A 27,355-nucleotide genomic window follows, 5' to 3' on the forward strand; every position below is an offset into this window, starting at 1 on the left:
TACATGTGATCTCCGCCGCGCCATTCCTTAGAAATACCGTTTTTTACCGGTATGTAAATTAGTTCTCTGGCAGCGATGGGGGCGGGCCCCAGCGCTGAAAATGCGATGGGGGCGTCCCCACTGCTGCTCGAGAACACGATCTCGCACTCGACTCTGCTGTTGTCTCACTGGCAGAGCCAACTGCGCAGGCGTTGGAGGTGACGCAGGAGGAAGACGACAGAGAAGAGGAGGATCCAGCTGAAGATAGAGGCGTTGCAGGATCGTGTTCTCAAGCTGCAGTGGGGACACCCCCATCGCATTTTCAGCGCTAGGGCCCGCCCCCATCGCTGTGAGAGAACTAATTTGCATACCGGTAAAAACCAGTTTTTCTAAGACGCGGCGGAGATCACATCTAAAGGTAAGAGACGAATAGCCTTTCTAAAGGCTATTCCAACGTCTTATCCACAAAAAAAGAGGTTTTAATGGTAGAATGCCTTTAACCCCTTCAGAGGCCAAGACACTAGAGATGAGCGAGTACTATTCAAAATGGCTGTTTTGAATAGCACGCACCCATAAGAATGAATGGAAGCGGCCGGCACGCAGGCTTTGCCGGCCCCGTAACCCCCTGCGCGCCGGCTGCGTCCATTCATTCCTATGGGTGTGTGCTATTCGAAACGGGAGTTTCGAATAATACTTGCTCATCTCTACAAGACACACCAAGCACTGATCCACAAGGCAACTCATCACGTGATCCATGCTTGAGTGCTACAGCAGAAATAGCATGCCTAGTGTGAACATTCCCCTGCAGTGCATCCGATGATTCATGCGCCGAATGCTGATCAGACACTCTCTACGCCTGAACCTGAACAGGCTGAGACCGCAGAGACCGGATCATAACACAAAGGCCCTAACACCACTGCCGAAGATATTTTAAAACTAGGACAAGGTAAACGTGGCGTTGTTGCCCTGTGGCAACCAATTAGGTGCCACATTTCGATTTTCTGAGGTCAAATGAAAGTGGCACCCCTCTCACCTTTACTTCTCTGTTCGGTCTTGTCCTATATTGCAGGTATGTCCAAAAGTCCGGCCTATGTTCAAATTTACCTGGCCCACCTGCAGTGTTGCCTTTAAGGGGAAGCTCCACTGCTTTTTTAATAGGCAGTAAAGGTCCGGTAAGGCCCCTTCACTATTCTCCCCATACAGTGGCCACTTTGTTGGTCCCCCATACTGTATGCATTGATAGGGCCATCATATCGTGTGGGGTCAGTGATAGGGGGCTAATATTTGAGTGTGAAGATGGTAAAAGCATGCCATTTGTAACAACAAAAAAATTCATATAATAGTTCATTTGCATTTAACGTTAAAGTGGACCTTGCGCGTCCTCGTAGATGTATTATATACTAAAGTCAGTGCACTGTTGGCTTTCTCGCGGTATATAATACCGCACCTCTATGAGGGAGTGAAAGCAAGGTGCTCGATAATCGTTAAAAGCTGAATGGTCGGCCCTCACGTATTTTCACCTCACCAAATCTGGCCCTCCTTGGTAACATTTTGGACACAGTATAGTATTTAGTTACTTCATATATCAATAGCTACCTCAGTATGAGGTAAGGGTGACGAAAGACTCTTCACGCACGCGCAGTTTGATGAGCTGTTCCCGCTCTTCCATAACCGCAGCACCTAATTGGCTGAAGCTGGTCACATGCCCGGAACGAGCCCGCATCGTTCTTTACCAACAGGGGGCGTGGCTTTATCAATCACGTGTCACCTCGGCGCGCCCTCGCCATGCCTTATAAGGAATGTAAGTGACCTGACACGTCACTTCCTGTCACTGTCGCCACTAAGACGTTGCAGGTGCTGGCACGCGACAGAGGCCGGAGGGGCTACGGAGGAGTCATTATGAGACACCGGCTGAGAGAGCGCCCTAAGGCCGCGGCCTGCACTGCTCGGAGCAAGAGGAGGGAAAGGCGAGGCCGTACCGCGGCCTCCAAAGAGACTTCTCCACCCAGAGACTGGAGCGCGCCCTCGGACGGGGCCTTACTGTGCGAGCTAGACGAGCTCCTGCCAGTGACGCCATGGTGGAAGGAGGACGAGCGGCCCGAGGACCCGGCCCTGACCGAGCTCCTACAGCAACTAGCCGAGACTGACGACTGTATCAGCGCTCCGCACAGCCCCCTGTCAGAGCCGCGGCCTAGTTGTCTACAAGACACGCCCTTCGTTGCTGTGGCCGACTCTCACCCTGAGGCGTTACACCAGGCAGCCGCTAGAGGGCGCGGCGCCGGGAACAAGAACGCCGTGGCGGCCCGCCTCAACCGCCTGCGCAAGAAGGAATACGTCAGCGGCCTGGAGTGTCAGGTGGCCCGGCTCTCCGACGAGAACGCGCGGCTGCAGCGGGAACGGCGAGCGCTGGGAGTGCGCGTGCGCGAGCTGGAGTCGGAGGCGCGCTACCTCAGGGCCGTACTGGCCAATGACAGCGCTCTGTCGCAGCTCCTGAGCCGCCTCACCGGACTGGGCGGGGTCAAGCTGTCGACGTCACTCTTCCGCGACCCTTGTGAGAAGCCTGATGACCACGACTATGCGCTGCCAGGACTTGTCAGTACTGTGGACCAGGAAGAGGAGGAATCGGCGGGAGCAGCGCCCTCTGGTGGAGTGTGCCTACATGTGGACAAGGAGAAGGTGTCAGTGGAGTTCTGTCAGGCCTGTGCCAGGAGCGCGGCCTCATCAGCCAAAATGTAGGGTCAAGTAACCACTTGTGTGCTGGACAGATCCTGAGGACAGACACTTGGGGGGGCTGTGGGGTGGGCTACGGCCGAGGTTATCTGCTACGGACAGAGGGAGCGGCTGGACATATAAACCACATATCCCAGTATATTAGAAGGGGGCTCTCTAGGATTTGGGCTCGGTACATAGAAAGCAGTGATAACTGGTGCCCCCTAAATACTGGAGAATCCCCTTATCCTAAATCTATATAACTGTAGAGTCAAAGACTAGCTCGTATGCGATATACTGGGAAGAGTTGCCATGTGGCCCTGGCTAATGGTCCGTGGGTAGGCGTTGTATGGCTTTGTACATCAGGGACGTGCATGTGTATATCTGCTGTCACTGTACCATACTAGTAAACCTCTCTTGACAGTTTTTCTTTTAGGTGAACTGTCGGCTTGCTCCATTGCAGGAGTTAAAGAGCAGTCCCTTTACGTCTCGCAACCTGGTAAGGATCCAAGTTATTCACTAACGCAGACACCTAGTGCTATGTAAGCTGCAGATACCTGTAGGGTCCTGACGTAAAGCATGTACAGAACTGCTGCAAATGTATAGAACATGTAACACAGACAAACCATTTTATTTCTGGTTGTAGTTGAGGTTTATCCTCAGTTTTGCTGCTTTTCTTAAAGGGTCTTGGAAATCCCTTTAACAGTGCATACGTGGCAGCCACAAATATTTTCCTCATACTACTTGAGGTAGTCATGATCATCACGCTCTGTAGTCTGGGATTAAATGCTGACACCACGTAGTATGAAGGCGTACACTATGGCACCAGACACTCGAGACAGTAACTCTTTAAAGGGATTCTACCATTAAAACCTCTTTATTTTTGTGGCTAAGACGTCGGAGTAGCTTTTAGAAAGGCTATTCGTCTCTTACCTTTAGATGAGATCTCCGCCGCGCCGTTCCTTAGAAATACTGGTTTTTACCGGTATGTAAATTAGTTCTCTGGCAGCGATGGGGTCGTCCCCATTGCTGCTCGAGAACACGATCCTCTATCTTCTGCTGGATCCTCCCCTTCTCTGTCGTCTCCCTCCTGTGTCACCTCCGACGCCTGCGCAGTTGGCTCTGCCGGTGAGACACTAGTAGAGCCAAGTGCGCATGCCGGCCGGTGGCCATTTTTGGGAGGCCGCTCTTGTAGTTCAATGCAGGAGCGGCCTCCCAAAAATGGCCATAGTCTTCCTCCTGGGGGTGACGCAGGTGGGAGACGACAGAGAATGGGAGGATCCAGCCGAAGATAGTGTTCTCGAGCTGCGGTGGGGACGCCCCCATCGCTGTGAGAGAACTAATTTGCATACGGGTAAAAACCAGCATTTCTAAGGAACGGCGCGGCGGAGATCACGTCTAAAGGTAAGAGACGAATAGTCTTTCTAAAGGCTACTCTGACATCTTATCCATATAAAAAGTTTTAATGGTAGAATCCCTTTAAATAAAGACGCTTATTAAGGGCCATAGCTCTGGTGTCTCCTCCAGAACAGAACCCTAAAGCCTGACCCGTCATGGAAAAAGTTTATGTGCTGCTGTCTTGTGTGCCTTGCGGTTTAAGGTCGGCTTTAACAATTTAGGAAATTCACTTCCTACAAACACTAGTCCTCAAGGCTTTGTTCCCGTTAAGGGTGTGTTCACATGTGGTAGGGCTTCGTTGCCATTCATGCCTATGCTGCAGATACGTCATCATTGTGATGTATTGAACAGAGTCTAACAATCTACTGTGTGTGAACCTACCCCTAATTCTCCCACCTCCTCAAGTATTGGAAACTGATCACCTAGAGTGGAGAACATGGGTGGGCTACACATTGCATTTTGCTCTTATTTGAATGGGCAGCCTACATTGGGTTATCCCTTGTATGACTATTGAGAGGATCGGGTGTGCTGGGATTCCCTGTAATAGTTTTTCTAGGGCTTCACTATTGATGACTGATGGATCGTTGTTGGCAGGCAAGCTAGGTGTTGGACCGCACTGATCAGCTGACTGCAGGTCATGTTATACGTACTGACATACAGCTCAGTACCAGGTGTCGGCAACCTTTGGCTCTCCAGCTGCTGTGAAACTACAACTCCCAACATGCTCCACTCTCTTCCATGGGAGTCCCAAGAATAGCAGAGCAAGTATGCATGCTGGGAGTTGTAGTTTTACAACAGCCGGAGCACCAAAGGTTACCTACACCATACCCTAGTGGTTGTGCAGAGTTACTGCAGCTCATTACTATTCACACAAACTGGAAAAGAGCTGCAGTAATATGGCTCGGCCACTACAGTATATGGCGTGTTACTTGGCTCTGGTGCAGGAGTCCAACCCTTATCAGTCTCAGTAGTAAAGTCCCTGGAAACTCTTGTAAAGCATCGCTATAATACCATCGTGCTGATCTGCAACCTTACAATCCAATATTACATACGGGTTCAAATTTAATGGGATTGTCAGGATCTGAAGATATGACCTGTTATGCCTTATACAGCCAGAAGCGGCGCCGCTCCTATTCAAGTGCTCCGTACACTGTAGTGGTGGTGCCGGGGAGCTGTAGCCCCATTCACTTAAATAGGAGCAGGGCCGCGTCTGGCCCTATACTTAGTATACAGCAGCCGAAGCATGCTCATTCATCTGTCAGACCCTGAACCATGTAATGCTGATGATCAGGACAATCCCAGCAGAGATATAACTATTACAGGGAGTGAAAACTAGCGAGGCCTTTTTATAGGTTAGACTGTGCAACATTGATTTTTGTCTGTAAAGTGAGATTTCAAAAGGGATCAATCGTTCACTTTCTATAAGCCCAGGCCTTGTCTTGTAATATAAACCCCAGGCCCTGTCCACGGGGCAGATGAGCACCTACCACTCCCCCACCATAGCCTTACTAGAAGAGGTTAATCCTATTTGCTGAGACCTTTTGAAATCTCGCTTCTTTCCATTGAGCTTGTGTATTTAGCATCCTTATTTTTCTTTATGCTAAAGTGGATTCAGCTGTATGGGGCGGAAGATTCGGGACCTGTCGCTGACCACACATGTCCTGCTTTGTATTAAAAGGTAGTATGGTATGGTCCAGGAGGAGACCAGAGGTAACCACAGGGCTTTTCTATTATTCTTTATGCTACTTTTGTTATGTTAAATTTTGTAAACAATGTGTGAAGTGACAAATGATGGCTGCTCCCAGGGACTGGGATATAAAAGCAGATTTTTGCCTGGTTGCGTTAGAACATTATAGTGAATGACTAGTCGCAACGGCTGGATACAAAGTCACAAGTCTCTGATCAAGCTGTAGTGTCAATGTAAAATAAGGGTTTGTGTCTATATAGGCCATATATCTCTTTAAATACCATCACAGCTGTAACTATTTCAGGCCCTGCCTGTATAATACCCATCATCCTAATAATCAAAAGCTGCTCACATTGACCTGTGGCTGTATTGCCACTAGAAACTATAGCTCATTAAAGGGGTTGTCCAGGATCTGAAGGTAACCGATAGCGTGTGGGGTCCCGTTCTGATCAGCTGTTTCAGGTGCCACCGATACACAGAGCAGGGTGATTTCTGGCTGTGTACATAGTTATATGGGGTTTGGTGGCCGATGCAGTGTCCAGGTGTTAGATCCTGACTAATCTACTCCGTGGTTAGGTCTCCAATATCGATTGTTCAGATCCCAGGACGTTACCTTTAAACGACTAACCTCCTCTGTAGTTTTTCCTCTTTTACTTACTACAGACTGGCATGACACTTTGGGGTAGCTCTAGCAGCCTCATGTAGGTAATGTCCAGGTTGGTTGTCCCATATCAGTCCCAGTGTATTTGTAAGGAGAGTTAGGTTAGGTCCGGTTCACATCTGCGTTCATGTTTCATTTCAGAGTCCACTTGGGAAGCCTAATCCACATTTAAAAAAGGGGGTTACCTATGAAACCCGTGGACCTATAGGCTATAATGGGGTCCGTATGGTTTCCATTGGGTTTCTGCACATTAAATGTGGAGGAAAGTCCTGCGTGTAGGACTTTTTTATTCGCATGAAATATGTGGAGAGAAGAACGGAATGGTCTGAACTAGAGATGAGCGAGTACTATTCGAAACTGCTGCTCCCATAGTAATGAATGGACGCAGCTGGTGTGCAGGGGGTTAAGCGGCCGGACGCTGGCACAGGCTGCGTCCCTTCATTTCTATGGGAGCGGCAGTTTCGAATAGTACTCGCTCATCTCTAGTCCGAATGCAGATGTGACCCGGGGCCTTAGACTGACGTGACCGTTTAAATTGGTCCATGTGCTTGCTGGCTTTACCAGCCTGACCTGCAGTCTGGGAGCCAGACCCCTAGCCTCATGGATCACTATAATGATCAGGCTGCTACACCAGGCAAACAGATGGGAATCTAGACTGAGGCCTCGTTCACATCAGCGTTTGGATTCTGTATTGGAGGGGGGGTTCTACATGGGGATACCCCGAACAGAATACAAACGCTGATGTGAACAAGGGGGTAAGCCGTACACCATAGGACATGTCGTGCAGTCTCCTGAAAAAGTGTAACACTGTATAGACAAACTAAAGACTACAATGGACATGTGGGCTCAGTACAATAATACATATACAAATACAATACATATACAATAATACCTCTTGGTGGTTGGACCTGGGGTTTGGGGGGAACTTGCATGGATAGAGCAGAGCTTGTGCTTATGTTATGGCCAGAGCTTGACCGTTTGGATCTGTGTACTACATTGTGCAGTCAGATTGTAGCCTCGCTCTGCCCACATTGTGGTCACATCAGACTCTCTGGGTATTTGTGTTGTGGCTGTGACTTCCGGCTAAAATGGTGACTACATTCACTCTCATTGCGGTGGTGTTAGAGAGACTACAGCTAAAGTTACCTTGTAGCCCTAAGGTGGCCATAATGTGGCGGTCTGAGGACACAAAGGGCCAACCTGGGGTCACCATAGATTGCAAAACCGGGCAATCTGCTTCTATATCTAGTCCTACACATCAGGCGGAGCAGAGGACGATGTGTTTATGTATAATGTCATGTTCCTCTTTAGTTTTTTTTACCCCTTTGCTGTCAGGCGGATGTTCATGTGTATATACATACCTGGATCTGACGCTTTGCTCCTTTATTTTGGATACTTGAATCCTGTACAATTTTTGGGAACATTGCAGCTTTGGAAGAAATGTAGACTCATGTAATTGTTCAGTTGTCGCTGTATATAATGTATCATGGATGACATGACATGTTCTGGTTAGTCTAAAGAGGAAGATGTAATAAACCGGTTGCTGCAAATTGTGTGGTATGTTTATTATAAGGGGGGGGGGGGAGAAATGATCTGGAATATGGAATTTGTGATACATTAATATTTCCTCTTTGTTTCAAACAGCTTCCCCCTCATCGTCCACACCTATTACATGGAGGTGGTGTCATGTCCGCAGCAGATGTACATTTCGCTATTGCACTTGACCAGGGGTGATTCCCCCCCCCCCCCCCCCCAACAAGTCCCAGGTTTAAAGTGCTATGGTTTGGTATAATAAGCTCCATCACATGCATGACTTGTGGGTGCAATTGGCTTTGTATAGAGAAGTATTCCAACCGTAACCTTTATGGCATAGACATAGGATGTCATGTTTGTGGACTGTGGGTCTATGGAAATGGCTGATAACAGTGGCTATGCCATAAATGTATATTCCTAGAATACACCTATACAGTTTGCACTTAATGAACAGAATTAGTAAATGTCTAAGATGGCTTAGAAATCAGATTAGGAATAATACGACTCTTCACAACCTGTACGGTACAGTCTATAACAGGGGTAGGGAACCTTTGGCTCTCCAGCTGCTGTGAAACTACAACTCCCAGCATGCTCCATTCACTTCCATGGGAGTTCCCAGAACAGCAGAGCCAGTATGCATGCTGGGAGTTGTAGTTTTGCAACAGCTGGAGAGCCGTACGTTCCCTACCCCTGGTCTATAACAACAATCCTGCAGTTGTAAGCAGAGTCGGGTTCGTTCTTCACAGCTGATGTTACAAGAGGCTCTGCCCATTTACATAGAAGTTAACATCATGGCGGTGAGGGATCAACCTGGACTCCGCTTGTTCGGCTATGATCACAGGACTGCGAAGGGTAAGTTCACCCGGGGTATTGTGGCCAGGATTTTGAGGCCGTTTCCATGTCAAAATCATGACCAAAAAGACTGCGCCCATTGAAATCTATGGGAGCTTGTCAGTTCTTTTTTTCCGGGAACTGTTTATTCCGGTTCCCAGAAAAGAGACCTGCTCATTCTTTTAGGTGGATTCGCCTCATGACATCCGCCTGAAAAACGCTCCCAACTAGGCCCATTAATTTGGGCCTAATCCGGAGCACAGTGCGCAACTGGATGTCGGTGCAGTGGCATCTAGTTGCAGCTACCTGTGTTTTGAAATGCTTCTGCCTCAAGTTCCAGTCCTAAAAACCCTGTGTGAAAATACCCTTAAAATGTGTAAATCTGGAAATAAAGCAGACTGGGCCATATAGGTGCTGCAGTGTCGTGAGGATGATTCCTGAATGCTATAACATGCCATCTAGCTTGTAATAAATCTGGTCATACATATGAGGTAGACAGAAATGGCTGATTTTGGGTATGAAAATACTTAGTCTGCCTAAACATCATCTGTATTGGATCTTTGCAGTCTGTCAGAAATGGGTTTCCCCCACCTTAGGATAGGAGATGTATAGTTATACCAAAGAGTCAGAGCACCCTCACCAATCTCCTAGTTGAAGGGGCTGTGGCTGCTTTGTCTACCTTGTTCTGTACTGCATGATGCTATAAATTCACATGTACAGGACAGAGCTGGAATATGCGACACCGATCTTAGAAGTGCAGTGTAAAGTGGCTGCGGCACTTGGGCTTGGTTAGAAAGCGGTGAGCTTTGTCTCAGCCTCTATCACATGCCCTGTAGAAATTGTAACTAAGTTGTACTGACCGATTACTTGTCTTCCCTGATAGAACTTGGTCACATTGGCAAAAAAAAAAAAAAACAAGACGTGAAGAAATTAGATAGCAGGTATCCATCTCCTGTAGGGGGTGACTAAGGGCCCGTGCACACGATGTAACGCAGCGTTGATTCTGACAAGTAAACTCGCGTCCGAATCAGCGCTTCAAAACAGAATCCCATTGACTTCAATGGGTTCAGTCTTACCCGCGCTACACATTGAAATCAATGGGAGGCTTTTTAACCCATTGGTTTCAATGTGTTGCGCGCATGTGGACTTTGATGGCCTCAATAAGAAGGGGTTCATATGCACGTAGGAGATTCCACTGCAGGTTCTGTTTAAAATCGGTGGAGAGAAAGGTCCTGCATGGAGGATCCCATTATTGCCAATTGGGATCATGGACTTTTTTTTTCTTTTTTTTGCGGACAGGCTCCCCATCTTTCAGGTCCCCATGTGCACCTAAATGATAAAGAGCCAAACGATAATGTGAACCTGGTGTAAGCTCTCCTGGGTGGGAGACACAGACCCATTTTGGCTAATGGATATTCCTAGCGGGAATCCTTGCCCTGCCTGGAGGTAGTGAAGGAGTATTGCTGACCACACACATGTATTTATATTAAAGGGATTCTACCACTAAATAACTTTTTTTTTTTTTCTATTTACCATGTCGGAATAGCCTTAAGAAAGGCTATTCGTCTCTTGCTCAGTCGCCTCTGGCCCGCTGTTCTGTAAAAATACAGTGTTTTTTTACCGGTATGCAAATGAGTAATTTCGCACCAATTGCGGCCAGAGAACTCTCTCCAGCGACGCCTCCATCTTCAGCTTCATCTTCCCCTTCTCTCATCGTCTTCCGTCTGGGTCAACTCCGGCGCAGTTGGCTCTACCAGTGAGACGCCAGTAGAGCTCTGGCCGGTGGCCATTTTTGGGAGGCTGTTCATGCTCTTGTAGTTCAATACAGGAGTGGCATCCCAAAAATGGCCGCCGGCTGGCATGTGCACTCGACTCTGCTTGTGTCTCATTAGCAGAGCCAACTGCACAGGCGTCACAGTTTGACCCAGATGGAAGACAGAAGAGGCGGTTGCATCTGAAGATGGAGGTGTCGCTGGAGACAGTTCTCTGGCAGCAATGGGGATGCCCCATTGCTGTTTGAGCGCTGGGGCCCGCCCCCATTGCTGCGAAAGAACTCATTTGCAAACCGGTATTTCTACGGAATGGCGGGCTGGAAGCGACTGAGCAAGGTAGGAGACGAATAGTCTTTCTTTAGGCTATTCCGATGTGGCAAATAGAAAAAATGTTGGTTTAGTGGTAGAATCCCTTTAAAGACTGGTTGGTGGGATCTCCATCTGTTAGAATGACACTTACACGTATTTAGCACCCGCAGACATTTACAATATATATATATATTTATATTTTTTTTTAGACAATAGGATGTATCTTTTATCAAGGATATTCCCTTGCTAAAAAGTTCCTGTGTCTTAAGGGTCCATTCCCACGGAGGAAAATGGTGAGGAATTTTGGAATTTCAGTGCTGAAAAGAAAGCCTCCCTTTGACATCAATGCGTTCCTTTTCTAGCAAAGGAACCCACTGAAGTTGAGGGGAGTCCCCCCCCCCCCCCCCAAGAATCTGAATGATTTTGCTTGACTAAATTCTGCACCAGCCACAACTTTTCTGCCTCTCATTTATGTCTTTGGATGTGGATGTTGTCATAGTAGTGAATGGAGTGCCAATATGCATGCACTGGTGATCCATTCACAAGGAGATCCTAGGGGGAATTTCAGACCCCTGTCCTGTTCACTGGGGACCCTGTAATTGGATGCTTTAACCCTATGTGTAGGACAGTGAATTAGTGTCCCTAATAGGACATTCACTTTTTATCTTCTTTCTCTGGCAAGAAAAAAAAAAAAAAAAAAAAACTGTCAAAATTTTTTTGGAAAAAAAAAAGTATACAATGATAGAGCTTTTATATTTTACTATTGAATAACACGCAAGACCTGGCTGCAATAGTAGCAATAAAATAAAACAAAAACACGTGTTTAAAAACAACCTATCAGTTGCAAAAAGTCCAAGTCTGCAGGCTGCTTGGTTTCAAGACGCATAGATCTCAGAGTAAGGCCTTGCACATAACCATAGTGATTTTTACAGTAAAAATTCTCATCTGCATGTCATCTACAAAAATTTTTTGTATGATCCTCTACATTTGCGTGTGCCACAAATGCAGGCAAATATAGTACACAATATATGATGGACACTTGGCCACCAAAAAACTACGGCTGAGTGTAGGGCCTGTACTTTCATCTGCAATTGTGGATAAAAACTACAACTTTGTACAGGAAGTCTAAGGGTAAGTTCACACTGGGGGTTTTTTTTGGGACTGAAACCTGAGGTGGATGCCACCTCAGGTTCTGGACCAAAATGTGGGTAGCTGTGACTGGATGCCGGTGCAGTGCACTCCGCTGTGATTAGGCCCAAATGAATGGGCCTAGTCGGGAAGGAGTGTGTTCAGGCGCATGTCGTGAGGCGGAACAAATGGCTCCCAGAAAAAAAGAACTGACTGTCTCCCATTGATTTGGTCAGGATTTTGAGGCAGATACGGCCTCCAAATCCTGACCAAAAAACCCTGTCTACCCTTACTGCCTTGCTATTCTGACTTTGTTCATACAGAGAACATTTGGGTCAAGCCGGTTTTCTGATACAAAAATGCTGCATTTTTTGTGCATGGCTGTTTGTGCCCCCCCCCAAATGGCCACTTTCTCTATTTTCTGACTTGTTTGCCATGGTTTAAGAACAAATTAAGACACACACACACTGTGTGCAGCAAAGAAGCAGACAGGAGGTCAGCGCTCTGGAGGAGAGCACATAACTTCCGTATAAAGCTTTCAGTAAGTATATCTGTCTTTTATAGGTTCATACCCTTTACATTCCACACCCGCTTTTGGCATCAGAAACTCCATTAACCAGACCTGACCCTGTTTCCTTGCCCTCACCCTGGCATGGCCTACAACCGTACGTCAGAAATGCAAATAAAATGTAAAAGTATAATATGAAAAATGTATCTATATTTATAATGATAAGATAGTAAACATGAAAGCCTTGGATTATTCCTTCGGCCCCTCTTGCTGGCGCGGTGGGGCCATCATCAGCATCTTCTCATACACCGTGTAATATCGAGCGCTGACCGCCATGCAGAAAACGGTTTGGAAAAGGAAGAAATACTTCATCCTCATCAGTACCGGCTTGTAGATGTCCAAGCAGAAACGGAAGACCTGAGGTGGCAATGGCCGCTTATCGTACCTGTGAATTTAACGCATGTGGTTAGGGAAAGAGTAGGGAGACATAGATTGTGCAAGATAAAGTCAGATGGTATATAGGTCATCAGTATGTGATCTGTCAGGGGTCCGACACCCAGACCCGGCATAGATTAGCCTTCCGGTATCAGAAGTGTGACACCGCTCTGTACAGTGGCGGTTCTGGTGAACTGCAGCGTCTCTTCTAATACTTGCCTAGGAGAGATGCTGCAGCCGTCCACTAGCAACTTGTGACACCTGGAGACCGATCTATGCAGTGTCTGGGTGTCAGACCCCTACAGATCACATGCTGATGACCTTGTAAGAAAACTCAATATGGGGCCAGAAAATCCCTTTAAGCAAGCTGGATGATCCAGCAGAACGGTACAGACCGTACTACAAGTTTAACCCCTTAGTATTCCACTCCATACTATTATATTGAACTGATCATACAGTTAAAGGGGTTGTCTGGGAAGTTTAGCTGAATGTATCTGATGCAGTAAACTTCCATCCCCCTCCCCTGATTTTGCTCATGATTACTAGTGCTGAGGGCTGGCTGAGTATGACCAGGCCGGAACCCCCTGCTCCATCCTCAAAGGTCCGTTGGATCAGGTAAAGTAATATAAACTCTCTGGACAATCCCTTTAAGGCCTCATGTAGTGGGCGGCAGCAAAAAAGCTGCAGAAGAAACTGCCGTGGCAATGGCTTGCGTTTTTTTCTGCAGTGCTTTTCATAGTAAGTCCACAAGGGTTTCGAATCCCCCCCCCCTTTCCCTAGAATACATATAAAAGTAAAAAATTACTGTGAACCACACACACATTAGGTATCCCAGTGTCCAAAAACACCCGCTCTACAAACTTATAAAAAATATGTAAGTTTATTTCCAGTAATTTAGCAAATGGAGCAGAAGGCTTTCCAATCCCAGAGATACGATACACTCAACCTTAGTAATGCAATGGGACGCCTTAGATAGATTGGACCAGGCTTTTATTACTGTAGGATAACGCGTTTCGGGGTAAAATGTATCCGGCAGGGATACACCCCTTCATCAGATCTTGTAATAGCAGCGTTTGCAGAGTTGGTCTGTAAGCCTGAAGACTGCTGGTATTACAAGATCTGATGAAGGGGTGTATACCTGATGGATATATTTTACCCTGAAACGCGTTATCCTACGGTGATAAAAGCCTGGTCCATCATACTGAAACATAGAACACAGGTGCAGTTTTTCTCCAATTCCACCCCATTCTGAATTTTTTTCCATCTTCCGAGTACAGAATAATAAAAGGTGCCACTATGAAGAACAATTCATCCCGCAAATGTTAAGCCCTCCTATGGTACTGTGAACGGAAAAATCCAAAAGTAATACCTTTGGAAGGAGAGGTGTCAGAAACGAAAATCGAGAACTGCCTCTGGCAGGAAGGGGTTAAAGGGATCCTATCATACAAAGACATTCTTTGCCTAGTAACACGTCGGAATAGCCTTAGGAAAGTCTATTCTTCTCCTACCTTTCGTTGTCTTCCCTGCTCCACCGTTCCTTAGGAATCCCGATTCTTGTTGGTATGCAAATTAGTTCTCTCGGAGCACTGGGGGCGGTCCCCAGTGCTGAAACAGCACTGAGGGCGTCCCCAATGCTGCCAGAGAACTCTCCAGTGACACCTCCATCTTCTTCTGGAACTTCCTCTAAATCCTCTTCTTCTGGCACAGGTTTGAGACTTCTAGGCCTTGGGCAGAGCAGACTGCGCATGCCCTCAGGCCACGAGAAAATGGCCGCTTACACAACATTGTCATCGTCCATTTTCTCGTGGCCTGTGGGCATGCGCAGTCTGCTCTGCCCGAGGCCTAGAAGTCTCAAACCTGCACCGGAAGAAGAGGACGTTCCTGACGAAGATGGAGGCGGTGCTGGAGAGAGTTCTCTGGCAGCATTGGAGACACCCCCAGTGCTACAAGAGAACTAATTTGCATACCGACAAGAACCGGGATTCCTACGGAATGGCGGAGCAGAGAAGACAACGAAAGGTAGGAGAAGAATAGACTTTCTTAAAGCTATTCCTACGTGTTACTAAGAAAAAAATGTCTTTTTCTGATAGGATCCCTTTAAGTATTAAGTTACAGAGAACGTGAATACTAGGCTTTGCTCATGGACGTACTTACTTGAGAAAATACAGCGTACTCATTAACGCAGCTAAGGACGCAGAGCCCAGACCCCCCACGATGGCGCCAATGCAGGTACCGCGCAGTGTGTTACATAGGGAACACTTCATCTTACCTGTAGGGGATAGAAGAGTAGCCATTACTATACATACAGCACTATATCAGGAGCACCCAATAAATAGCTCCCCGAAAACATACCAAAACACCGTTTGTATAATGGTTGGTCCAGAAAAGGCTCCACTAATGAAAAAGAGACATAACTGCAATACCAATCACTGCCAGTCAACATGAGTGGCGCTGTTTCCGTCTAATCTTTTAATCCATGATAATAAGCAACCTGCCAACCACACATCCCCAATACAGAGCTACTGTATAGCCGCCATTATACATGTGTCTGAAGATTTACCAGCCATGATGGCACCAGGTATAGCAACCTGATAGAGCAGCGTGGTCTGGAACATGGGGAGGCTGGTGACGACGAGGGAGGAGATCAGGAAGCCCCGTCTGACCTTCATCACTTGTCTGAACGCCCTGTTATATAACAGTCCGGAAGTGGCGGCGCTTACACCGATCATTGCGCTCCCATACTGGAAATATTTCCTACATGGCAGGACAGAAAGGGGGAAATATCAATATGACATGCAGAGGGCGCTATAATAGGCAATCTGTACACTGCCTATCAATCAGTTCAGGAAATATTACTGATACCCCCTATAGTAGTACGTCCTATTATTCTGTACTATTTCAGGTCAGTTATGACACCCCCTACTGTATAGTGGTACGTCCTGTTATACTGTATTATTTTGGGTCAGTTATGAAACCCTATAGTGGTACGTCCTATTATTCTGTATTATTTGAGGTCAGTTATGACACCCCCTATAGTGGTACGTCCATTTATTCTGTATTATTTCGGGTCAGTTATGACACGCCCTATAGTGGTACGTCCCATTATTCTGTATTATTTGAGGTCAGTTATGACACCCCCTATAGTGGTACGTCCTATTATCCTCCAATATTTCAGGTCACTTAAGACACCCCCTATAGTGGTACATTCTATTATTCTGTATTATTTCAGGTTAGTTATGAATCCCCCCTATAGTGGTACGTCCCATTATTTTGGATCAGTTATGACACCCCCTATAGTGGTACGTCCTATTATTCTGTATTATTTCAGGTTACTTATGACACCCCCTATAGTGGTACGTCCTATTATACCGGATTATTTGAGGTCACATATGACACCCCCTATAGGGGTACGCATCCTAAAGATAGGTCACCCTTTTACAAGCCTTCCACTGTAGGTATACATCAGGAGAGCTCCCAATATACATGTATGTTAGACTGTACAGTATCCCACGGTTTAGGTATACCTCTCTATAGTAACACTTAGCGTCTGCGGAAGTTTCTCCTGACCTCGCAGATACCCCCGGGCCGCTCACACTCCTGATATTGACCTGCCGGATGCTCTACATGACCAGCCTGGTGATTCATTGGCGCAGACGTCTGCTCCAATGTCTTCCTCTACTTTTTACTGAACACTTTTGAAGGTATGGCATCGCCTGTTACACTATTACATATGGGGTTTGTTGCATTAGATAGGGCACAACTATTGTTTGTGGGGTGGACAAGATTGCCGTTTCCTTTTCTCCACCAACCCCACCAGAGATACACTAAAGACACTTATTGTCTCTCTGATTCATTCTCGCCTTGACTACTGTAACTCCTTACTAATCGGTCTTCCCCTCACTAAACTCTCCCCTCTACAATCTATTCTGAATGCAGCGGCCAGGCTCATCTATCAGGCTAGACGCTACAGCGATGCCTCTGGTCTGTGCCAGTCACTACATTGGCTGCCTATTCATTATAGAATAAAATATAAAGTTATCCCCCTCCTCCACAAGGCTCTCCATAATGCCGCACCTCCCTACATTTCCTCCCTCATCTCTGTCTACCGCCCAACCCGTGTTCTCCGCTCACTCAATGACCTAACACTTACATCCTCTATTATCAGAACCTCCCACGCTCGTATACAAGACTTCTCCCGAGCTGCACCACTTCTCTGGAATGTTCTACCCCGGACAATCAGATTAACTCCCAATTTCTACAGTTTCAAACGCAAACTAAAGACACATCTTATCAGACAGGCCGATCACATGTCATAATGCAAACCCTTCTTGATGCCTTTTCAGCCTAACATATTTGTCCATGCTCTATCCACATGTTAAAGGACACGACTAGTGACGGCCCATAAAGCTTTGTTTGTGTAATGGCTGCAACCTTTATTACAAAATTGTCTGAACACTGTATAAGCAATGCCGCCCCTGCTACCTCTTGTGTCACCCCCTCTACCTCATAGATAGTAAGCTCTTGTGAGCAGGGCCCTCAGTCCCATTGTGTGAAATGACGTTCTTTGTTTTGTATCTGTCTGTATCTGAACCCTACAAATTGTACAGCGCTGCGGAATATGTTGGCGCTATATAAATAAAATTTATTATTATTAACCCCCTATGTACCCCATATTATATAGGGCCTGATACTCACTGATCAATTGCAGGAAGTTGTGCGAATCTCTCTTGTAGGATCTTTGCAAACTCACTTTCTTGATGCTTTACCAGTCCCATCATGGCTGAGGTGTGATCTGCCGACTGTCACGTGCTGTAAACCTGTAATATACGTCACAGATCAATGCATCAAGCCAACGCTGCAGAGGCAGGAGGATGTTACTGGCAGCCATTCTTGCCACCGTATTTCACAATATGCAAATGAACATGGGAAGAATATGCAAATCTGACTTCCATGATGTAATTAGGAAGTCAGTGCCTCAGTCATGCAGACCAATAGAGGGCGCTCACTGAGGATGTGCAAGTCTATCTCACCTCCGCCAGGTCAGTCCTTGACGAGATGCAATAACATCGAAACAGCTGTCCTTGGCTGAGGGACTACCTGGTAAAATCCCAACAAAATTGCAAACAAAGGCATGATGTTAAAGGGAGTGCCCTCTATTGGATTGCTTGACTGAGACTCTGTCTTCCTAATTACATCATGGAAGACAGACTTGCACATCCTCAGTGAGCGCCCTCTATTGGTGTGCATGACTGAGGCACTGACTTCCTAATTACATCATGGAAGTCAGATTTGCATATTCTTCCCATGTTCCTTTGCACAGTGGAGCGCTCATGGTTTAATAAGACTCCACACACCTAAATGGTGGTCCTCTGCTTATGTAGTGACGATATCCCCCCCAACCCAATATGCAAATGAACAGGCTGGAGCACCGAGGACCTGCTCCATTGCTCCAAACTACTATGCCCTACACTGGCACAAACTTGAGAACACGGAACATGGTGAGATTTCAGTATAGCTCTCTGGTTCTGTCACTCCTGAAGAAAGGAGGGCGTATCAGAGCAGTGTGGCGCACTGGGGGCGGCTCTATTGTTCCACACTGCTCTGATACGCCCTCATTTCCCTCCTCCCTTCCCTGAGTGACAGGACCAGAGAGCTATACTGAAATCTGTGTCCTGTGTTGAGTTTATAAAGATCAAACCCCAAAACAAAGACACCCCTAAATTAATTCTAACCCAAATATAAATTCAGACCCCAGACTCCTAAATAAATACAGACTCATATACCATCTAAATAAATGCAGACCCCGAAAATAATTCTAAATCAAACTCCAAAATACAGACCCCAAAATGAATTCTGACCACAGACCAAATACCAAAATCAAGATTGCCCCCCAGATCTGCTAAATTAACTCTAACCCCAGATCAAACACCTAAATCCTGACCCCCTCTGATCAGATCCCACAATTAATTCCAACCCCAGACCTGACACCTAAATTAGGCAAAGACATGAAAAGGCTTGTGAGTGATGACATCATCACTGGTCCTGTGGGGACTGGCACAAATGTAAGGCCGATTCTCTATGAGACTACATATTGCTATCCCTGCAGTCCCATAGAAGTGAATTCAGTGCTGGACATATGTGCACCACTGCTCCATTCACTTGAAGTATTCAAAGGAACCTGTGGATCCCCCTTCTCCTGATTGCCAGGGGTCTCAGTGGTCCCTTGTCCTGTAGATAGGCAATACGTTTCTATAGTGGGACAACCCCTTTAGGGACCTCTGGAGATGGGGTGGACATAGGGTCCAGACTGGTCAGCCAGGGACATAGCACCCCTTAATTTTCAGGATGAGCAGGGGTGAAAGGCCATATCCCATTTATAAAGATTTACATCTATTTCTCTGTGTGTGCGCACATGTATACATACCTCCCAAATGCCCTGGATTCAGAGGGACAGTCCCATATCCAGGTCCTGTCCCACTGTCCTGGGAAGTGTCCTGTCCTCACTCCAACTCATCCGCGCCCGGAGGCAGAGGATTTTTTTTTTTTATCGAAGGTCTCCGTCTGTGCCAATCAAAACACCAAGTGCACGAAAAAAGTGTGGGTGCCACACTAAAAAAAACGTGCCCAGGATGCTCGCCAAAAAACGCACCCTTCCCCTGAAGGGGAGAGAGGTTCCTGACTCAAACTCTTCCCCACAAGGACCAAAAGGTAACCGAGTGGGGTCGAGTATCCGAAAGGGCCATCTGCCGGAGCAGGATGGCCCTACCAACATCCGTTTTCCCCCCGGGCTGCCACCACCAGGGGTACTCAGGATTACCAGTCGCCAAGTTTCTCTCCGGGCTGCCACCACCAGAGATACTCCTTGGCTCAGGCAAAGAGGTCTGCGCCTGCCCTGGTTCCCCAGGACAGGTCAACTGACAGAGGGGAGAGACCCATTACAGGCCTCATCCCCAGACACCGTCAGGAAGCGTCCCAAAAGGGTACAGCATCCCTTCGTCGACACACAAAAAAGGTGACAGAGTGAGAGACAAAACGTGAGAAAAACACTAAACAAGTGGTAAAGTGCCCATCAGAGCCCGGTTTACCGCCGGATCTATAAAAATTACTCCAATGCTGCTAAACCAGGCATTAAGGAGTGGGGTGCTCAAATGGTGTAATCTAGTGCCACGCAATAGTGCCTAAATCAGTGGGTTTCCCACGCCCAGTGACTTAAGGCACCCTGGGGGCCACTCAACCCCCAGGGCATGACACCAGAGACCTTCGAGCGCTTCACCGACCTTCAGCTAAGATCCCCAAGGGAGCGTCCTGTCCCCCTTGGTGGTCGTGTCGACAGCGTCTGTGGCGTTCTGCCAGCCCCCTGCAGTGGGTCCATCTCCTCCACTGGCGGAGCCGGCGTACTAACCACGTCCCCCATCGACAACGCCTCAAGTGGTTCTCCGTTCAGATCTCCATAGTTTTCGGCATACTCCTGCTGTGACCGGCCTAGCGGACCGCAATCTCCAGCAGTTTCGCCTACTAGCTACTTCTGATAAGAACAGATACTACACTTGATCTTAGCCAAAAGGCCGAGAAGCAGAGGATTATGCAAGTTATAATATTAATGAACTATCCTTGGGATACGTCATTAAAGGGATTCTACCATTAAAAACTGTTTTTTTTTTCTCGTTGACATGACGGAATAGCCTTAAAGGGATCCTATCACTCAGACACAATTTTTTCTAGGTACCACATCGGAATAGCCTTAAGAAAGGCTATTTGTCTCCTACATTTCATCGTCTTCTCCGCGTCACCATTCGCCTACAATCCCGTTTTTTCTCGGTATGCAAATTAGCTCTCTGGCAGCACTGGGGGCGGGCCCCAGCATTCAGACAGCACTGGGGGCTTCCCCAATGCTGCAAGAGAACTCTCTCCAGCGCCGCCTCTATCTTGGTTAGCAGCTTCCTCTTCATCCTCTTCTTCCAGCGGCGGCTTTGTAACTTCTAAGCCTCGGGCCTTGGACAGGGCAGGCTGCGCCTGCTCACAGGCCACAAGAAAAAGGCCGCTTAAAATACTGAGCAAGTGGCCATTTTCTTGTGGCCTGTGGGCATGCGCAGTCTGCTCTGCCCAAAGCCCGAGGCCTAGAAGTCAGAAGCCACCTCTGGAAGAAGAGGCTGAAGAGGACACTGCTGACGAAGATGGAGGTGGTGCTGGAGAGAGTTCTCTCACAGCATTGGTGATGCCCCCCAGTGCTATTTGAGCGCTGGGGCCCGCCCCCAGTGCTGTGAGAGAGCTAATTTGCATACTGAGAAAAACTGAGATTGTAGGCAAACGGCGATGTGAAGAAGACGATGAACGGTAGGAGACGAATAGCTTTTCTTAAGGCTATTCCGACGTGGTACCTAGAAAAAAATTGTGTCTGAGTGATAGGATCCCTTTAAGAAAGGCTATTCTTCTCCTACCTTTAGATGTCTTCTAAATGCAAATGAGTTCTCTCGCAGCGCTGGGAGCGCGCCCCGGCGCTCAAACAGCACTATGGGCATCCCCAATGCTGCAAGAGAACTCTCCAGCGCCGTCTCCATCTTCTTCAGGAACGAGGTCTTCACACGTCTTCTTCCTGGGGTCGGCTTCAAACTTCTATGCCTCGGGCAAAGCCAACTGTGCATGCCTGCCGGCCACAAGAAAATGTCTGCTTACAATACTGTGTAAGTGGCCATTTTCTTGTGGCCGGCCCCCAGTGCTGCGTGAGAACTCTTTTGCATACCGGCGAAAAACGGGATTTTAACTGAACGGCGGCGCGGAGAAGACGTCTAAAGGTAGGAGAAGAATAGTCTTTCTTAGGGCTATTCAGTCGTGTCAATGAGAAAAAAAAGGTTTTTAATGGTAGAATCCCTTTAATATAAGATTGTTGGGGCACTGGTCAGCTGTTCTCTGGCTAGTGTAAGGAGACTGAAGAAAACGGCTCTGTACACTGTGCAGTGATTGGGCCTGTAACACTCACTACACTTGCCATCTACTTCTGCCTTTGTACACTGTGCGGAATGGCGTTTTGTGCGATTTCCAGTATCTACAGTTAGGTTTGGAATATTTGTTTGGGTTTCTATTATACGGTGGGGACAGCTGAAGAGGGACTGTATACTGTGTGACACTATAGGGGCATTACACTGTGTACAATACAGACACACCAGGAAGGGGATGTTATACTGCGGGGACATACATAGGAGGGGGACTGTATACTGCAGGGACATACATAGGAGGGGGACTGTATACTGCAGGGACACACATAGGAGGGGACTGTATACTGCAGGGACACACATAGGAGGGGGACTGTATACTGCAGGGACATACATAGGAGGGGGACTGTATACTGCAGGGACACACATAGGAGGGGGACTGTATACTGCAGGGACACACATAGGAGGGGACTGTATACTGCAGGGACACACATAGGAGGGGGACTGTATACTGCAGGGACATACATAGGAGGTGGACTGTATACTGCAGGGACACACATAGGAGGGGGACTGTATACTGCAGGGACATACATAGGAGGTGGACTGTATACTGCAGGGACACACATAGGAGGGGGACTGTATACTGCAGGGACATACTGTGTGCCAACATAGGGGCACTATACTGAGATATGGATGGGACCAAAGCAGAAGTAGATGCAATGGTAGGTATATATATATATATATATATATATATATATATATATATTTATATATATATATATATATATATATATATATATATATATATATATATGTAAGACACAGTCACGTTACATGACGTTCATTGAGCAATCACTATAGAATATTTGCTATCTCCTATACTACTTATACAGTACGTCACTGCCGTAAAGCAGGCCACCCCCCACAGCCTCACCTGCACAGCGATCCTCCGCTCTTCACCTTCACCCCCGTGCCTCCCTGGGCGCAGCCATCTTGCCCGTCACGTGAGCGAGCGAGCGGCGTCACGTGAGCGCGCAGACGCCCCGGACCAGGCTCGGCTGCAGCCCGTGCACTGGTGTGAGTGCACCTGGCATGACCTGTGCTGTGTGTGATGACAGGAGAGAGGTCAGCAGCGCCCCCTGCAGCCATGTGTGATCCTGCCCTCTGGCCTGGCAGCTGGGATGGCCTCCCCTGCTTCCTAAAAATCCTGTCTCTGCCTGGCTGCCCAAGACCCCTGTAACTGCCCCCCTCCAGCAGCTGGCACACATACAGCCAGTGGGAGGATGAGCTGGTGACTGGCACCTGTGGGACAGACACATCTACTTCATAGCAATACAGCCCTGGTGCATTGGTGCTGCACACTACCCTGGGCACCCCCTCTGCGCCCCTCTCCGCGCCCCCCGCTCGCTCTAGGCTTGCACTATTTTTAACAAAGGAAACAAAAAAGTTTCGGAGCCTCCCCGATGGCGTTGTCTATTTTATTTCACTATGTATTATTTTAATCACCACGACCGGAGCGCCCGTCCGCTGATGGAGACGTCACCTCAGATTACAATTTCTTACAATTTTTATTAATTTTATTGACTTCCAAAAATTTCCATTTCTTATTACTCCTGGCTGGGACTGTCATTTTTTAAAATTATTTTATTTTTACATTTTTTTTGTGCCGAAAAGAAGGAAAATAAAAAAACTAATTGACATCTATTTTACAATTTTGCAATAATTTTCAGCCGGACGTCTTCTCCTTGTAGGGATTTACAGAATTTTTTTGTTTTTATATCCTCACTAGACCAGCCAGGGAGAATGCCAGTGAAGAAGAAAGGTGGGCACTAACTTTCTCCTAATAACAGATATAGATTTTTTATTTTATTTTTTTGCCTTTTTTTTTCATTTTTATTTGCTTTATTTATTAAGTATGTTTGTATATTATTATTTAGAATATTATTTTACTGCTAAAATGTAGAACACTTAGTGTAAAGTAAACTGATATTTATTTTTGCTTGTAATTTTTTAAATAAAATATATTGTTTATTTTTTGTTATTAAATTACAAATTTTAGAATCAGATGTAATTATTATTATTGATATTATTATTGATATTTGTAATTATTGGAATAAAATTTTTATTTTTATTATTATGTATTATAATCAAGTATTATACGGCTAATAGTTATGTTTTTAGGTAATTTTTTTGTAAATTATATTTTTAATTAAAAATTTTTTAATGTTAGTAAATTACAGATTCTATAATATTTATACTGAATTATTATTATTATTATTATTATTATTTTTATTATTATTACAATAAAATTGCATTATTAAAATGATTAAGTAGTGTAAATTATCCAACTAATAGTTATACTTCTGGGTAATTTTTTTTATAAAATAGATTTTAAATTTTAAATTTTTTTAATGTTAGTAAACTACAAATTCTATAATATTTATATTGATTATTATTATTATTATATTATTATTATTATTGCTATTTGTATTATTACAATAACCTTGTATTATTAAAATTATTAAGTACTGTACATAGTTAAGTTTTTAGTTGTTTTTTTTTTATAAATTATATTTTGAATTTGAATATTTTTACCATTAGTAAATTATAAATTTTATAATCATTTTGAAAAATTATTATTTTATTATTATTATTATTATTATTTATTATTTTTATTTTATTATTATTTATTATTATTGCTATTTGTATTATTACAATAACATTGTGTTCTTAAAATTAAGCAGTTTAAATCCTATATGACTAATAGTTATGTTTGTAGGTTTTTTTAATAAATTATATTATTTATTCAAAAAATTTTAGTTTAAAATTATAAATTCTATAATATTCGTATTGAATTATTATTTCTGTATTATTACAATAAAATGGTTTGTCATAAAATTATTAGGATTAAGTAAGAAAAGTTCATAGTATTATATATTTAATTTTTTTTTTTTTTACTAATATATGATATTGAGAATTTTTTTATGAAATTTGTAAATCTGTATGTCAAATTCCAATTTCTTATCATGTGTTTTGTAAATTATTCCGATATTTGTCCTCACGTTTACTATGTGGTTGCCGTAAGTAAATGTCCATTTCCATCCCCTCCTCCATTGTCATTGTCATATTTTTTTCTGAGATTTCATGTGAATGTTTTTGTATGTATTGCGTGTGGTCATAGTAATCTTTCGGCATATGCTCGACAAATCTAAGAATTACTAGATTTAGGCCACTGTAGGCCATATACATAGTCTGACGTTGACCTTATACTTGTTAACTTTTAATGAGAAATCAGAGAGGAATGAAGATCAAGGCAGATATTTTTGCCCTTATAACCCGCCATACCCAAGCCAAAATAAATACAGACCTCAGACTGCTAAACTAAAGTGAGTGTTGACCAAAAGCCCATAAAATATCATAAATAACACAGCAGGCTCCTTATATACAGAACTAGCATCTGCCCGCGACTTCGTCTGTGATGAGCCGTCTGCTCCCATGTTCAGCTCTGCTACATAGCTGCATATGCGCAGCATACCCAGCTGTATGTACATCTTTGCATATGGAGAGCGTACTGAGCTGTTCTCCAGCGCTGCCCAAACTCTGCTACATCCGGCAATGTGGATGACAGGGGTTTGGTTGTGACTGAGCAGCTTCTGTGTTTGAAATGGCTGAAGGGATGTTGCTGAGACCTGCCACAGTTCTCCCCCCTCCCCCATCAGAGGGTGAACAGCACATTCCCCCGTCGTACACACACAAAGTGTACACCCAATATAGTCCTCTTGGACACACACAGCTGGCATGTTCTCTACATTTTCTGCAGCTTTTACACAGTGTCCCGTTTCATCCTATATGGCTCCGCCCACACAATAGCATGTAGCTTCACCCACACAATAGCGTGATCCTATCCGAGAACCGCTCAAGGACCTGTGATGACATCATCAAGGGTCCTTTAGTGTAGTCTGAACATAACTTCGGTCATAGCAGTCGTGAAGTGACGTAATTTTCAGGGCTAAAAAGTAGCGTATGTTTTAATCAGGGTTCCAATCTATGTGTGTGGCAAATTTCAGACAAATCCGTTCAGCAGTTTTTGTGTGATTGAGGAACAAACATCCAAACTCGTTATAATATTAGTAGGATACACACCAAAACCTTAAATAAATGTAGACCCCAGACCAACCACCTAAAAACAGACCCTGCAAATAAAAACAATCCCCTAAAGCTGACCCTCACAATGGCAAAGGCTTCCAGGCTTATCGTTATGGAATGTGCATATACAATATACGGCAGTGCAGAAGGATTGCAGTATATTGTAGGATCAATGACACTCTCTGGAAGAACTATGTGTAAAATAAAGTTAAAGAGAGTCTACTATAGTCCCAAAGCATATTCAACTACTACCACTGCACTACAGGGCATATTACCATGATAATATACCTTTGTTATGTATGTCACTTTTATAGAATTTGTGCTAAATAACTTTAGTTTTATGTACATTAGTCAGTGCACTGGAGACGGGTGTTTAGCCCTGGGGCAATGGTCTTGTTGCTCAAATAGGATGAGCAATGTTAACAGCGGAAGGATCAATTTTCACGACAAGGGTAGTGTCTGAGTGGCAAGAGCCGTGCTCTAGGAAGCTGAAGGCCCGCCTCCAGTGCACCAGCTTCCTCATTTGTATGAGATGCCAAAGGTTTTTTCCAAATCTACAAAAGTGAAATTTCATAACAGAGGTATTGTTAGGAACCAGATTCAACAATAATCACTGTAAGCCCTGGGCAACTAGAATGCCCATGCACCGAGGTAGAAACAGTCCTGAGTGTACAGCGCTCTCCTAACCGGAGCGGAATCAGAAGTTCTTCGCCAGAGTTCCTGATGGTAGATTTGGATTTGGTAAAATCCAGGACCGCAACCGCCCAGAGAGCGTCGCACACCCAGCGAACCCCAAGTAAAAGAGGACCCAGAAACACTAACCTTAGCGGATGAAGATCAGGAGAGCTGGTCAGCACGGAGAACAGAAGTCTGAGGTTGGCCAGGCAGTAGCAACAGCACCGTAAAGAAGTTGTGCAGGCCAAGTCGGTAATCCAGAGGTCAATGTAGGTTCCAGGGATAGCCAAAGTGTAGTCAATCAAGGCGAGTCGGTACATAAGAGGTCAAGTGGTAACAAGAGGGAGAGGCAGAAGCGTAGTCCAGAGCGCCAGGTCATATACAGAAGGTTTACGGAGTAGCCAAAACAGGAGTCAGACAGGAGTGCTCAGGAAAAGCCAAAGGTCATGCACAGGAGGTCAGGTAGATGCCAAGTCAGGAGATCAACAAAGGGTCTTCAGTAAGGCAATCCCGGGTCAAACACATGCAAGAGGCAATCAGGAGAACAAGGGACAGGAGAAAACGCTGTGGAGCTGATTCTCGTGGAAGCGAATAAACAGCGTCAGGTCAGAGCCAGAATGAGGCCTAAATAGCCTCTGGCCCGCTGCTGACCTC

The 27,355-nt window shown here is 45.6% G+C and overlaps 3 protein-coding genes and 1 pseudogene across 5 annotated transcripts in view; 2 read left to right on the forward strand and 2 right to left on the reverse strand.

Annotated features, from left to right (window-relative positions):
• Positions 1 to 1,844: 1,844 nt before the first annotated feature.
• On the forward strand, positions 1,845 to 8,281 carry CREBZF (CREB/ATF bZIP transcription factor). Its single transcript, XM_075266176.1, has 3 exons — positions 1,845 to 2,711; positions 3,113 to 3,187; positions 5,693 to 8,281. The coding sequence occupies exons 1-2, from the start codon at positions 1,879 to 1,881 to the stop codon at positions 3,126 to 3,128; spliced, it is 849 nt and encodes a 282-aa protein (XP_075122277.1). The 5' UTR covers positions 1,845 to 1,878; the 3' UTR covers positions 3,129 to 3,187; positions 5,693 to 8,281.
• A 3,420-nt stretch (positions 8,282 to 11,701) lies between these two features.
• LOC142196039 (transmembrane protein 126A-like) lies at positions 11,702 to 22,907 on the reverse strand. The gene is made up of 5 exons (XM_075266224.1): positions 22,815 to 22,907; positions 17,646 to 17,767; positions 15,511 to 15,704; positions 15,105 to 15,219; positions 11,702 to 12,960 (listed from the first exon to the last, which is right to left on the reverse strand). Exons 2-5 carry the CDS (start codon positions 17,726 to 17,728, stop codon positions 12,765 to 12,767), a joined length of 588 nt encoding a protein of 195 aa, XP_075122325.1. The 5' UTR covers positions 17,729 to 17,767; positions 22,815 to 22,907; the 3' UTR covers positions 11,702 to 12,764.
• Positions 20,401 to 20,527, reverse strand: LOC142196428 (U2 spliceosomal RNA; annotated as a pseudogene).
• Positions 22,908 to 23,072: 165 nt separating the features above from the next.
• Positions 23,073 to 27,355, forward strand: part of DLG2 (discs large MAGUK scaffold protein 2) — a 1,022,754-nt gene continuing 1,018,471 nt past the window's right edge. For all 3 annotated transcript variants that reach the window (XM_075266199.1, XM_075266200.1, XM_075266207.1), the window contains exon 1: positions 23,073 to 23,702. In XM_075266199.1, coding sequence (XP_075122300.1) covers positions 23,684 to 23,702 — 19 coding nt within the window. In that variant the 5' untranslated portion in view covers positions 23,073 to 23,683. The remainder of the gene's footprint in view (positions 23,703 to 27,355) is intronic.

The sequence above is a fragment of the Leptodactylus fuscus genome, chromosome 2 (genome assembly GCF_031893055.1).
Source record: "Leptodactylus fuscus isolate aLepFus1 chromosome 2, aLepFus1.hap2, whole genome shotgun sequence".
NCBI lineage: Eukaryota > Metazoa > Chordata > Amphibia > Anura > Leptodactylidae > Leptodactylus > Leptodactylus fuscus.